This window comes from Ursus arctos, unplaced genomic scaffold (genome assembly GCF_023065955.2).
Source record: "Ursus arctos isolate Adak ecotype North America unplaced genomic scaffold, UrsArc2.0 scaffold_5, whole genome shotgun sequence".
Lineage (NCBI taxonomy): Eukaryota > Metazoa > Chordata > Mammalia > Carnivora > Ursidae > Ursus > Ursus arctos.
Genome location: NW_026623067.1, coordinates 81,932,358 through 81,944,898, shown reverse-complemented (window position 1 = coordinate 81,944,898; position 12,541 = coordinate 81,932,358). Strand labels below are relative to the sequence as shown.

At 39.2% G+C, this 12,541-nt stretch overlaps 1 protein-coding gene across 50 annotated transcripts in view; it reads right to left on the bottom strand.

The window, feature by feature from the left end:
* Positions 1–12,541, bottom strand: part of PAM (peptidylglycine alpha-amidating monooxygenase) — a 271,170-nt gene that overhangs the window by 91,561 nt on the left and 167,068 nt on the right. For all 50 annotated transcript variants that reach the window (XM_048221066.2, XM_048221085.2, XM_048221072.2 and 47 more), the window contains 2 exons: positions 2,245–2,330; positions 553–636 (listed from right to left, as the gene is read on the bottom strand). In XM_048221066.2, coding sequence (XP_048077023.1) covers positions 553–636; positions 2,245–2,330 — 170 coding nt within the window. The remainder of the gene's footprint in view (positions 1–552; positions 637–2,244; positions 2,331–12,541) is intronic.

The following is a 12,541-nucleotide window of genomic DNA, read 5'->3' as shown; positions in this document are numbered from 1 at the left end:
TGCATTGTAATCATGGGTAGACCAATGAGTTGTCCAGGGGGATGTTTAGCAGGTGTCAAAGGAGAAGACGGGGTCTGGGCATCAGTGCAGTGGACGATGGATGAGTTCACGAAGTGGCCAATATAAATCACAGATAAAGCACTGACATGAACCGAGTACTGGAGAACTTTCCTGGTACTGCAAAACATGTTGACTCTTCCAGTGGCTTGCCTATAACAATGGAAATGAATTGCTAAATCCCTATTCTTCTGACAATACTCCTTGGAAGGAACCCCCTAATAGGAGAGGTTAGATAAAACAATACATTGGAAAGCAAAAGAACCCTGAAGTCAGCATAAGAGAAAGACGCACAGTAGGATGTATAAGAGAATACAGTTTTTGAAATAAAAGTAATTTCTTCAATAGTCTCAAATTACAGGAAACAAAAGCAGTTGTTTCCCAGTGGGCAGAAAGTGTGGTCAATAGTTAGTATGTACATTTTACATTTTTATATATATTTTACATATTTATAGTATTTAAAGTTGTGCTTAGTTCCAACATTTCAAAACTTACCTCTGAAAGCACTAATGTCCCCATAGTGCACTTGTAGTACAAAGTATTTACTTCCAGTCTCTCCTCCGACTCTGAAACCAACACCTAAAGATTTATAAAGACAAATTACTATTTTAGAAATCAAAGGCTAAAAAGGAACTAATCTCAGGCTGCTGATCTATAAAATCCAAAGGGAAATAAAATAGCATATAACATATGAAATTATGTTGTATGAAAAAGAAAATGAACTAGGAATTCACCGAACATTTCTAATATAATCTATCATTCCTTCTCAAAGCTCTGACAGAATTCTATTCTTACTTCCCATTTCAGAACCGGAGTAATCACATACACTGTAAGAGGAGAATGCACTCATTCTGAAAGAAATAGAACAAAACAAAATCCTGCCCTTGTCGATTATATAACAGACATACAGAAACCCATACTTTCATTTTGTTTTGAATATATTCACGTTGATTTTTATTTTCTAATTGAAATAATTGAATATAGAAAACAGACTTCTTAGGAGCGTCTCAGGGGAAATGCTTTCATTCCCATATGAAAACAGGTATTGGCGAAAACGTTATTGAGGAAATCAGTTATCAGTGAGATTACAAAGTCCAGTGTGTCAATAGGTTCTCGGAATCTGAAGGGTTCCTAATAGTTGTACTATTAATAGGGTTTGCTAGGAAGCTTTAAAAAAAATCTACAGAGAAAATATTTATAGGCAGAGAAAATTTTTTTTCTACCTGCTCAACTAATGGATGTTAGAAATGTCAACAAATCTGTAACAGCCTCCCCCCACCCTCCATTAGTTTCCAAACTTGTTTGGTAGCAGCTGCCTGGTAAACTATTAAGAGGATTCAGGAGCTCATTTGAAGCAAAGCAAAACAGACATCAGTTAGAGCTGGCAAAGTCAGGGACGCAGGAGAGGAGCCCGTGTATCTGAGACACCATCCCTGAACCATGGCAGACCTATTCTGCTACAGAACCACACAGTCCTTTGATATTCAGAAACACCAAGGTAATAAAAGAAAGCCTGGTAATTCATTCACACATTGGAAGTTATGAACAGTTTAGAGTGGAGTCAGGAAGCCAGCTGAAGTTTGGCATTACATGAAATAGCCAGGTTCCAAGACTATTAAAAAAAAAAATCTGGGGGCGCCTGGGTGGCACAGCGGTTAGGCGTATGCCTTCGGCTCAGGGCGTGATCCCGGCGTTATGGGATCGAGCCCCACGTCAGGCTCTTCTGCTATGAGCCTGCCTCTTCCTCTCCCACTCCCCCTGCTTGTGTTCCCTCTCTCTCTGGCTGTCTCTATCTCTGTCAAATAAATAAATAAAATCTTTAAAAAAAAAAAATCTGTTTACTGAAACAGCAAGGTATTTAATTCCTAGCTCTCTTGGCTCATGAAATGCTCCTGTGCCCACGAACCAATGTGTCGTGGGAAAAGGTGGCCTGAGGTATACTCGGGTATTTTCTAACTCTATCGAAACTGTTGTGTGGGCAAGTTACTTACCAAAGAGAGGAAGAGAAAGAGTAACTACCTAAATGAAACCTTTTCAGTACAAAGCAGGTAATACAGGTAATCTTTAGTGTGAAATTGCAAAATGAAACACTGTTGACAACTGTGGAAAGGACATATGATAAAAAGTACTTTGGGGTCAGAAATTAAACACCTTTAGAGAAGACTATGCAAGAAGCCTCAGGTATACCTTTGGGGAGTCTGGTAGGAGGAGCATTTCTTGCCCAGGCATAGAGAATATTAGCTTTATCTGTACAGGTTCCTTCATCACAAAACCTGAAGGGAAAAAAAAAAAAGCCGTAAGTGAAGATTCAAGTAGCAAAACACACAAATCGTTCACCACGGGGAGGAGAGGACAGGGGAAGGTATTTGAAAACAAATAAAACACATAAAATACCATGACTGCAGTCATACCAGCTTTAAGACCCTAACAAAGACCAGAGCAAAGAATAATTTTATATGTGAAAAAAGTAAATACAAAGGGAGATGTGTCTGTGTGTTGCCCGATGTGAGACAATCCTGTGAGGCAGACAGACAATTTATAATTTGATATGTTCCTATGGGGAAGGTACTCTGTGTAAATTAGGTAAGAAGGTAAGCAACACGGAGCACAGCGAAACCAGAGCTAACACAGTGTTCATTTGGAAGTGGACTGAAAGAAATGTCACCCACGTTTCCCCTTGGGGATCAGCATCATCGATCAATCTCTGGCCCATCAACACACAGTAGTGCACAGTACCTACCTTCAGCAGGGGGAGCAATACAAGTGTATCCCACTCACGGGGTTCTTGGTGTTACATACACGACTTTGAGTATATGAGTACCAGCTGTGCCATTTATAAATTGTTTCATGTTGGGCAAGTCACTTAATCTACCGAGCCTCAGTTTTCTCTCTTGTAAAACAGAGTTAGTTATAGTTACCTCACAGTTATTCTGTAAATCAAATGAGATAGAAGTGAAAGCACTTTACAAACCTCAAAGCACTATACCAGGGTAATGCATTCTTTAACACAACATTCACTCCATCTAGAGATTCATTATTGAGAAGCAGTGTTGTGCAGTGAAAGGAGTGTAGGCAGAAAGACGCATCTGGAGTCGAATCCCAGAACCTCCCATCAGCCGCTGTGGATCGTGGGCATGTCTGTAAACCCTCACAGGCCAGCGTGCAAGCCTTCCCGCTTGGGCTGTGGTGGCCATGTGCATACGGCTCCCGCCACACTGACCCTCCAAGAAGCCACACTGGTTGATCCAAATTCATAAATGGTAAGCTTCCTGAGTCCAAACAACACATATTTTTTTTCCATGACACTGTATCTTAGTTTGTTCTGTTCTAGAATTGGATTTGTTCAAAACACCACTCGGTGATGTTTTTATGTTGCCTTTCTAGATCTGTGTTTTGGGAAATTGGCACCAAGCAAGGTCCAAGTCAAGGGTTTAGACTCGAAAGGCTCGAGGGCTATCAAGGACGGGGACAAATACAGCTTCTTGGCCAGGAGGCTGGATCACACAGGAGAAAATGGTCACTGTCATGGCCTGGGAGAAAAATGAAGGCAGCCCGTGGTAGCTTTCTAAACAGGTTAGGAACTGAGGCTAGAAACTGGACACAGATAAGAAAATCAAACTCAGAGTCAGGGACTCCTACCATGTTTCCTGCTTATGGCCAGAAATGGGTGGGAGAATAGACAGTAAGGACAGACACCTGTTAACCATCTGAATGAAGGAGTGAGGCACCGGGAACCAGGAGGTCCCCATAAGGTTCTATTTAGCAAACGCTTTTGTTTCTATTAATCAGGATGTAGAAAGAAATGGGGTAATGTGCAACGTAAAACACATCAGCCAGTGGTTTCTTCGTGTTCACTGTCAAGAACAATATACTTACAACAAAGGATCATTATCATGTGAGACGTGTGTGTTGGAACAAATATCTGTTACACCCTCGTGCCCACTGTGCCACAAGGCTTAGGGTATTGGACGGTGCCCAAAAGCAGTTTTCCCCCTGGGCCTCATGTTATTGGAGTTTAAGAAATGAGATTGTCAGATGTGATGAACTTTGTATCTCACTACTGTGAGCTACTAAACTTTAAAGATCTGGGTGGCAGTTTTCATAGCCTTCCCCAAAGACCATAAATATACAAAAGTGCCTCGCTCAGTGTGATGACAGTCTTAGGTTAAACAAGATAATTGTTTCCTCTGATAGGGAAGTCAATTCCGCGTATGACTAGAAGGAACCAGAATGAAATATAACAGAGAAAACTGCTTTAGTAAGTTTTTCTAAGCTACAAACTTGATTAGGTCATTTGCTGGCACAAAATCTTTGCAATGCTTCCCAAAAATAACATGAAAATAAAATCCAAACATTGTAGCATAACACATACGGCTTTTCATTATCTGGGACCTTTTATATCTCAGGAAAAAAAGTCCCGTTTTAGTCATGCCAAGTTTCTGCCAGTTTTTAAAGTCTTTCTCTTGTACTATTCCCTTTGCCTGGAAAACCCCTTCCCCAAATCTCTGCCTGACAAACCTATACTTAACTTTCTCCTTCAAGACTCCCTTCAGACTTCCTCCCGAGGGAAGCTTTCTCTGATCCTCCTCCAGGCCAACTTCCACTCGTTAGCCATAGCACCCATCTTTTTTTTTTTTAAGATTTTGACAGAGAAAGACACAGCGAGAGATGGAACACAAGCAGGGGGAGTGGGAGAGGGAGAAGCAGGCTTCCCGCAGAGCAGGGAGCCCAATGCGGGGCTCGATTCCAGGACCCCAGGATCACTCCCTGAGCCGAAGGAAGATGCTTAACGACTGAGCCACCCAGACGCCCCCACAGCATCCATCTTAAGTATCAGCTTATTTATCTCCTCTCCAACCAGACTGTGCATACTTTGTGGTTTAATATAAACTCCCAGCACCTGCAATCCTGCCTGGCATTTAGTAAATATTCAAGAAATGTTTGGTGAAGTTAACTTCCAAGTAAGTTTTTAACTTTTCATATAGGAACAAAGATTTGAATTGGCCTAAATGTTACAGTACCGTCAAGTATAATAAAAAAATTTTTTTTTAATTTCCTCAGGAAGTTTTAACTAAAATATTTAAATCACGATAAATCTGAATTATTACTTGCCTGGTATTTTGTAGAAATCAGCTTTCACAAAAACATTGCAAATAGGTTATGCTTTACAGCTGAATAAGCTCAGAGAGTTTAACTTCCAAAGGTCACATATACAAGCCATGATTCAAAGCTCTGCATGTCACACTCCCTTCTATCTCAATTCAGGAGATTGATTTATTGGCAGAAAATGATGTTCTATGAAGATAAGCTTCGGTGACTACACTTCTATAATATCTGACCTAAGTTGCAATGTGTGTATACAATTCTAAAATCAAATTCTAGGTAATTGTTCTTACTTATTTGCAAAGAGACAATCATTTTGCATTTTATTTTCTCATCAGCTCTGGCAAAAGAACAGCTCCAAAAGCAAACCTTGACTTTTCAAATCCTGTTTTATAATTTTTAAGAAATTTATTAAACTCAAGACTGAGTAAAGAATGACTCACTGGAAGGCACTGGGATATTGAAACTAATCCTAAAACTTAATATGGGAGAGGACGAGGAGAAGAGAAAAATAAGAGGCCAAGAGAAACGGGTTCTAGAATAGATAATACAATGGGAAAATACAACAGAGTGGCAAAGAGCATTTGAATAAAATCCCTGCACCGTTTCATTTTCAGATTTCTATGTTCCCTGTTAAATGAAAAATAACATATTTTCTCCACATAAAAGGACCACGGGAGGGGTGCCTGGCTGGCTCAGTCGGTCAACTCTTGATCTCGGGGTTGTAGGCTGAAGCCTGCGTTGACTGTAGAGATTACTTTAAAAAAAAAAAAAAAAAAAAGACCAAAGAGATAAAGATGGTATTTTGGCTTTGCAAAGAGTACTATAAAAATAGAGAGGATTTTTTTTTACTATTCTTATTAATAAGAAAAGTCTTCAGGCTAGGAAGCAACGTAACCCTTGATCAATGGCTTTTGTAATTTCAGGCCTCATCAACTAGGGTTCTTAGGCTTACAATTCTAGCAGCTTCTCCTTAAGGCTCCTCCAGATTAAGCCAATTAATTGTGAAAAGATTCACATAGCTCCCTTGTGATTTCTTAGTATTTATAGTAAAAATTATGAGAATTAACTTTTGAAAAGAAAACTATTCTGGATTCCTGGACCTTTGCTTTAGAACCTTTTCACCTCTAATCCATAGGGAAACCATTCAGATGGCATGAATATTTTCAGACTATGCCAAGCACTGAAAAATGCTAACCTGTCATTTTGAATTATCCAAATAAAGCATGATTGACTGTTAAAGTACTCTCTAGTTGTATCAGTTAAAGGCTACTTAAAATCCAAGGTTACTCAGGGAAGATCAGAACTGACAACTCATTTCTTCTTTTTCTAAAAAAAATTTTTTTTAAGATTTTATTTATTCATTTGTCAGAGAGAGAGAGAGCGAGAGCATGTGCGAGCGAGCACAAGCAGGGGGAGTGAGTGGCAGGCAGAGGGAGAAGCAGGTTCCCCGCTGAGAAGGGAGCCCCAGTGCGGGATGATCCCAGGAGCCTGGGATCATGACCTGAGCTGAAGGCAGACACTTAACCGAGTGAGCTACCCAGGCATCCTTAAAAAAAAATTTTTTTTTTAAGTAAAATTGTCATGCCTTCAAGTTAGGTCCATGTAGCCTTAAATTCCAATTTTAATAAATTAAGTATCAGGGACACAGGAAAACTAATCCAATATTAGAACGTTTCTTTAAGAAACACAATATATAATCAATGGCATATATGCGATATCTTTATAATTCAAAACTGCACCTGGAATGGGTCAGGTATTCAAATTTCATTAACTGCTCTATAAACCCACAGAACACACATCCCAATTCAGACAAATCTTATGTGAATATCAATGCAATGGGTATGCAATAGGTATTACTATTAACATAGTTATTAGAAGGATATTAAATGGGAAAGCTAAATAAGAGTGGTGATTAAAAGGCACCAGCCTGATAAACAGCCCAATATCCACACCCCACCTTCCTGGTGAGATTAAAGAAGCCATAAAGCCTATAAGAAAGAGGGTGTGTCTGTTTTGTTCACACCAAATTTTCAGTGCCTAACAAAGTGCTTGGCACATGGTAGATGGTTAAATATTTTATTAATTAAACAAATAAGGATAACAACTACCATTTATTAAGTACATTTACGTGCCAGGCACTGCACCATTATTTACATCCCTTTACTTATTCTTCATGACGGCCCAGTAAGGTGGGATTAGTAGTCCCATTTTACAGATGAAACCGACCAACACAGGTTAAATAATCTGACCAACGTTTATTACAACTGGCTCTATGCTAAATGTTATACCTCTATGCTATAATATTGCTCTTCTGTTTAACATAAATACTAGTCTGTGAGGAAAGAACCACTAATGTTTGTTTCTGTTGAAATTGTCAAAATGGTTACAATCATGCCATTGTACATTATTAAAGATGACACTAGTCTACTAGGAAGTAGTCAGTTGCTAGGGAACTCCTATCAACACTTCTAATCCAGGTTTCTATAAATTAGCCAAGGAAGGGGCACCCGTATGGCTCTGTCAGTTAAGCGTCTGCCTTCGGCTGGCTCAGGTCCTGATCCTGGGGACCTGGGAGCGGGCCCTGAGTCCCATGTGGGGCTCCCTGCTCAGCGGGGAGTCTGCTTCTTCCTCTCTCTGCCCCCCCCCACACTTGTTCTCTCCCTCCGAAATAAATAAAGTTTTTTAAAAAATTAGCCAAGGATTATTATCACTGGTAACCACAAGTAAAAATAAGTACAAAGCGTGTCTTATATAAACAAAGATCCCTCATACTACCCTGATACGCACTATCATATGAAATGATTACAATATTAAACTAGGAAAAGAAAACGGATACAATCAATTTTAGCCTAGTAGCGATTTGTATCTAAAATTTGCGACTACCATCAAAGGCACATTTTACAGTGCTTAGAACAAGGTATAGCACAGGTTTTGGAGACTGTGTTATTTTTATTTATACCGACAAGGATGTTATGTATGTTTAACTCCAGAAGTTTCATTGTGGCAGAAGACAGAGAGGGGATTGCGCAAGATACAGATGACAGGCAGCTAGGCTACGGAGAGGGTGCAGAAAGGCAGCATATGCAAATACCATTCTCAGCCAAAGAACCACTATCATCATGAGGGAGGCAACTAAGCTGTAGACGTAATATCACCCTAAAAAGACAGTCATTTAAATGAGTAACCAAGCAGGGTGTCTCACGTACTGGCTGCTATATATATATATATGTTTTAGCTACTCTTCTCTTTCAGCTCATCAGCATCTGTAACCCTGTGGAGACGGCGGCATTTAAAAAGACCCAGCAGGTGGGTAATAACTAGAAGCAGTTGAAAGGGATTTAAGCTAAAGCTTCAGAGGGCGGTAAAGCACTACTGCTTTAGCCTGAGAAGGATTCCAAGTCAGAACAGCTGGAAATAGCCTCGTTGAACCAGCTGGGATTCTTCTTTTCGAAAACAATCAAACAACCTGTAGAAGCCATCTTTGATTTGTAAAAAGGAGTTGGTCACAAGCATCATTAGAAATAGTTTTCGATCAAATATTAATTGCTAAGACTAAACATAATAATTTCAGTTATGCATGGAAGATGACACCTAAGTACAAGGCAGGGTATAGAAGAAGCCCGTTCCCTTTAATCACCCAATACTGTGACCACATAATCTTGCAGTTGGCAGTCATAAATTGCTTTAAACCCTAGGTCCTGTGTTCAGCAGATAAAAGTGCACAGGTCTGTACAAACTCACATCACAAAAAGCGGTGCTCCCAAATTATCCCAAATGTCAAACAACTTGTATGAACAAAACATCGCGTTTTTCAAAGCCTGAAATACTTTCCATTGCCAACCATGCGTTATTTTTTTTTAAAAAACCTGATTGTTAGAATAAAAATAAAGGTGTTCACAGGAATAAACAAATGCATTATGTCAATTCCTAAGATCTCCTAAAAGCTACCATTTTTTAGTGAAGAGCTATAGTAGAGGTGCTTTACGTCTAAATTACCCAGTGTTCAGCACCTCATTTCCTTACTGACCATAGAAAAGCCCCCCAAAGCATCTACTCCCTTATGGCTCATATTCAGCCCAGAAATCCGAGGAACTTAGAACTACTCTGCTTTGAATCAAGTCTGCAAGCACCAGTGGAATCCAACAAAGCAAGCAATGCTTGCTCCGTTCTTGGTGCTATTACTTTCTGTGGGTCCCCCGATACAGTGAATTGTCTCCTCCTTTAAAGGCCTGGGAAAGAAGGTTTGAGGGGATACATCTGACAGGTACTGCTGCCTTCCTCACATGGGCCAGTAGAGCTGCTGCTTTTCCATCAGCTGGTCCTTATTTGCATCCTCGAGAGGTATGTTAATTTGGAATTGAGCACCAGGCCCACTCTAACTATAAAGGGACCACCCCACAGTATATTAAAAGGTTCACATCAATGTATGCAATTTAAATGCACATGCATATAATTAACTAGACACATTACCAGTGTGAGCTGCTAATTTGGAATGAGACACAAAAGACTGGAATATGTGTAGGGGAAAAAAACTTTAAAATTAAAATGACTACATAATGAAAACTGCTTCATGCTGTGTCTACTATTTTCATGTAAACTTAATATAACTGTAAATATATTTTAATGAACAGTAGAAAGAGGCAATTACAAAGAGCAAAGGAGGGCAGCACAACAGTGAAACATCATCAGAAGAGCTCTTTGCTTTCATATTAAAAGTGCTGCCTGAAGACAGGGGATGAATTACATCTTCATAATTTCATGGGGAAAATGTTTACTTTATTAGAGACACATACCTATTTGCCAATCTGCTGCCAATGAAACTAGAACTCTCAAGTGAAGACAGGGGGGTAATCCTAGCTAACAAACAGGAAAAGAAAAGGAAATCGAAGCTTGACATTTGGGTGTTAAAATATCCTATTAGCTTTTTCTTCTTTGCCTAAAACAGCTTTGTATCCCCATAAAGATTTCCCCAGAGTGTGAACGAGTTCTTGATATTCATAAGCATCAAAAAACATTATAGGTATCATATCCAAAAATATATGTGAAAGTTTGGGAATCTTAATTTAACTACTGTCTAGATCTTGGAGCAGTTGAGGAATAGATTTGCAACTGTAAAATGAGTGTGATAAATTTCATGACTCAACCATTTTAGAAAAATAATGCAAGGCTTTGACACTGATAGATTTTTGTTATTAGTATTGTAATTCAGGTGGGAGGATAAGAGGCCAAGCAGTTGGAAAACATCCGCTGACTGTTTCCATGGCTGAGCCTGTGTGGCTTTGGGGGCAAGGAGTAAAAGATGTTTTTGTGAAGCAACTGCAAACTTTAGTCCATGAAATATCCTGTGAGCTCCAATGTTTTAAAGAAGCATTGGGCTTGCCAAATATTGGGGGATAAAAAGCCTATATCATTCTTTTTTTTTTTTTTTAAGATTTTATTTATTTATTTGACAGAGATAGAGACAGCCAGCGAGAGAGGGAACAAGCAGGGGGAGTGGGAGAGGAAGAAGCAGGCTCATAGCAGAGGAGCCCGATGTGGGACTCGATCCCAGAACACCGGGATCACGCCCTGAGCCAAAGGCAGACGCTTAACCACTGTGCCACCCAGGCGCCCCAAGCCTATATCATTCTTAAATGGAGAGTAAGACTGGACCGTGGAAGTCGGAGTCACCAGGACAGTTTCACTGAATGCATACCTCTTAGCTTACATATTGAACAGATACTACATGTATATATTGAAAAGATCCTGCTTTTAAATGTTAGGTGAACACTTTGGGATTGGCTAAAAGATGATAAATAACACCATCAATTACTGTCCTTGTAGGGTTATAAAGTCAATCATAACGAACCTCTAGAGTAGCTGGGAATACATGCTGCAAGGCAGATTTTAGAAATCCATTTAAAATGACCTACGGACAATGCCATTCAGAGCTCTAATTACTCAGGGATGCAAAGGAATGGCAAAATGCAGGGGGCTGCCTGCTTGAGGTGAGTCGACCAGTGCACGATCTTATGATGATGACTTCCCAATCTGACTCAGCATCGGCATGCAATTTATATTCACAGACTTATGGAATTTTAGAGCATAGAGGAGTTCTACAAATGATCTAGTGGTAGTCCCTTGCTAAAATGAAGAAACCGAGGGCAGTTCACATGAAATAAGTAATTTGCCCAGGGAATCCAGCCGGTTAGTTCAGTACGCCTTCACTCTACTATGCTGCCTTTTTAGTCATAGTGTTAGCAAAATAATACGTGTAGCAATTACTTTATGCAAAATTGCTATTTTCACTTTCATTTACATTTTCTTTGAATTCTCTTTCCCCCACTTGGAAGTCTTATGGAAAATATATTATATTAGCTTTAATTTCAAAACGGTATATTTAAGAATATTAATAAATATTTTTACAGGACCAAAATAATGTTTGCTCTGATGTTCCCTTGATATGAGAACAATGAACTAGGCTTAGTTCATTTTATAATAAGATCTTTTCTTAATTAAAACCATAATAACATTTAGTGACGTTTTATTTTTTCACTCATTCTCTTTAACCAAGGTAAAGGTAAAGCAGGTTTTAAAAGCTAACATCCCTTCCAGCATTTTTACGAATTCTAATCCAAAGGTAAATATTGCTAATTTCAGAAGAAATATTTCTAAAACATAAAGCCAAAGGATGTGATTTGGTGAATAAGATTCAGAAGAAGCTGTCACAGAATAATCTTTTAATTCCAGAATCTTATTTACAAAAATATACTGAAGAGCAAAAACTGGAATGTTGATAGCAAAGTGTATTAATTTGATTTGCTGCCCCCACTTTTACATAAACCCAGTCATGTGAGCTGGATTCCTATGTGATACAACCCTTTCATCAAATAACTTAAGCCTATTAACAAATGCTTTGATGGTACTTGGTCCCTGGAGATTTCCACTAATTGCCCTGTGCTTTTAACAGTTCCAAATATATATTACGATTGTTTGTTATAAAAACGACCGGAATGCAGTTGCTGTGTGCCTTGCATCAGCCTGACGAATATGAGGATGTGCACAGAAAGGCTATCAGTGTACGTGATTATCCAGGGACAGGAGCACAAAACAGACCCTTCTTCAATGCAAAGCAAGACACACTAGTCATTCTGGAGTGCTCAATACCTAACAACGATTCTGACTATTTTTATAAATAGGAGACTTAAAATGCATGGCTATTTTCAAAGCTCACCAATCTTCATGAACACCAAAGAACAAAATGAAAGGACAGATCTCAAGCCATATGCTGTAAGCTTCTAGGGATAAAAAACATATCTATCTATTCCAGAACCTTCCACAGCATCTGCTATCAGTCTGGCATATAACAGGCATTTAATAGATGTTTACTGACCATAGC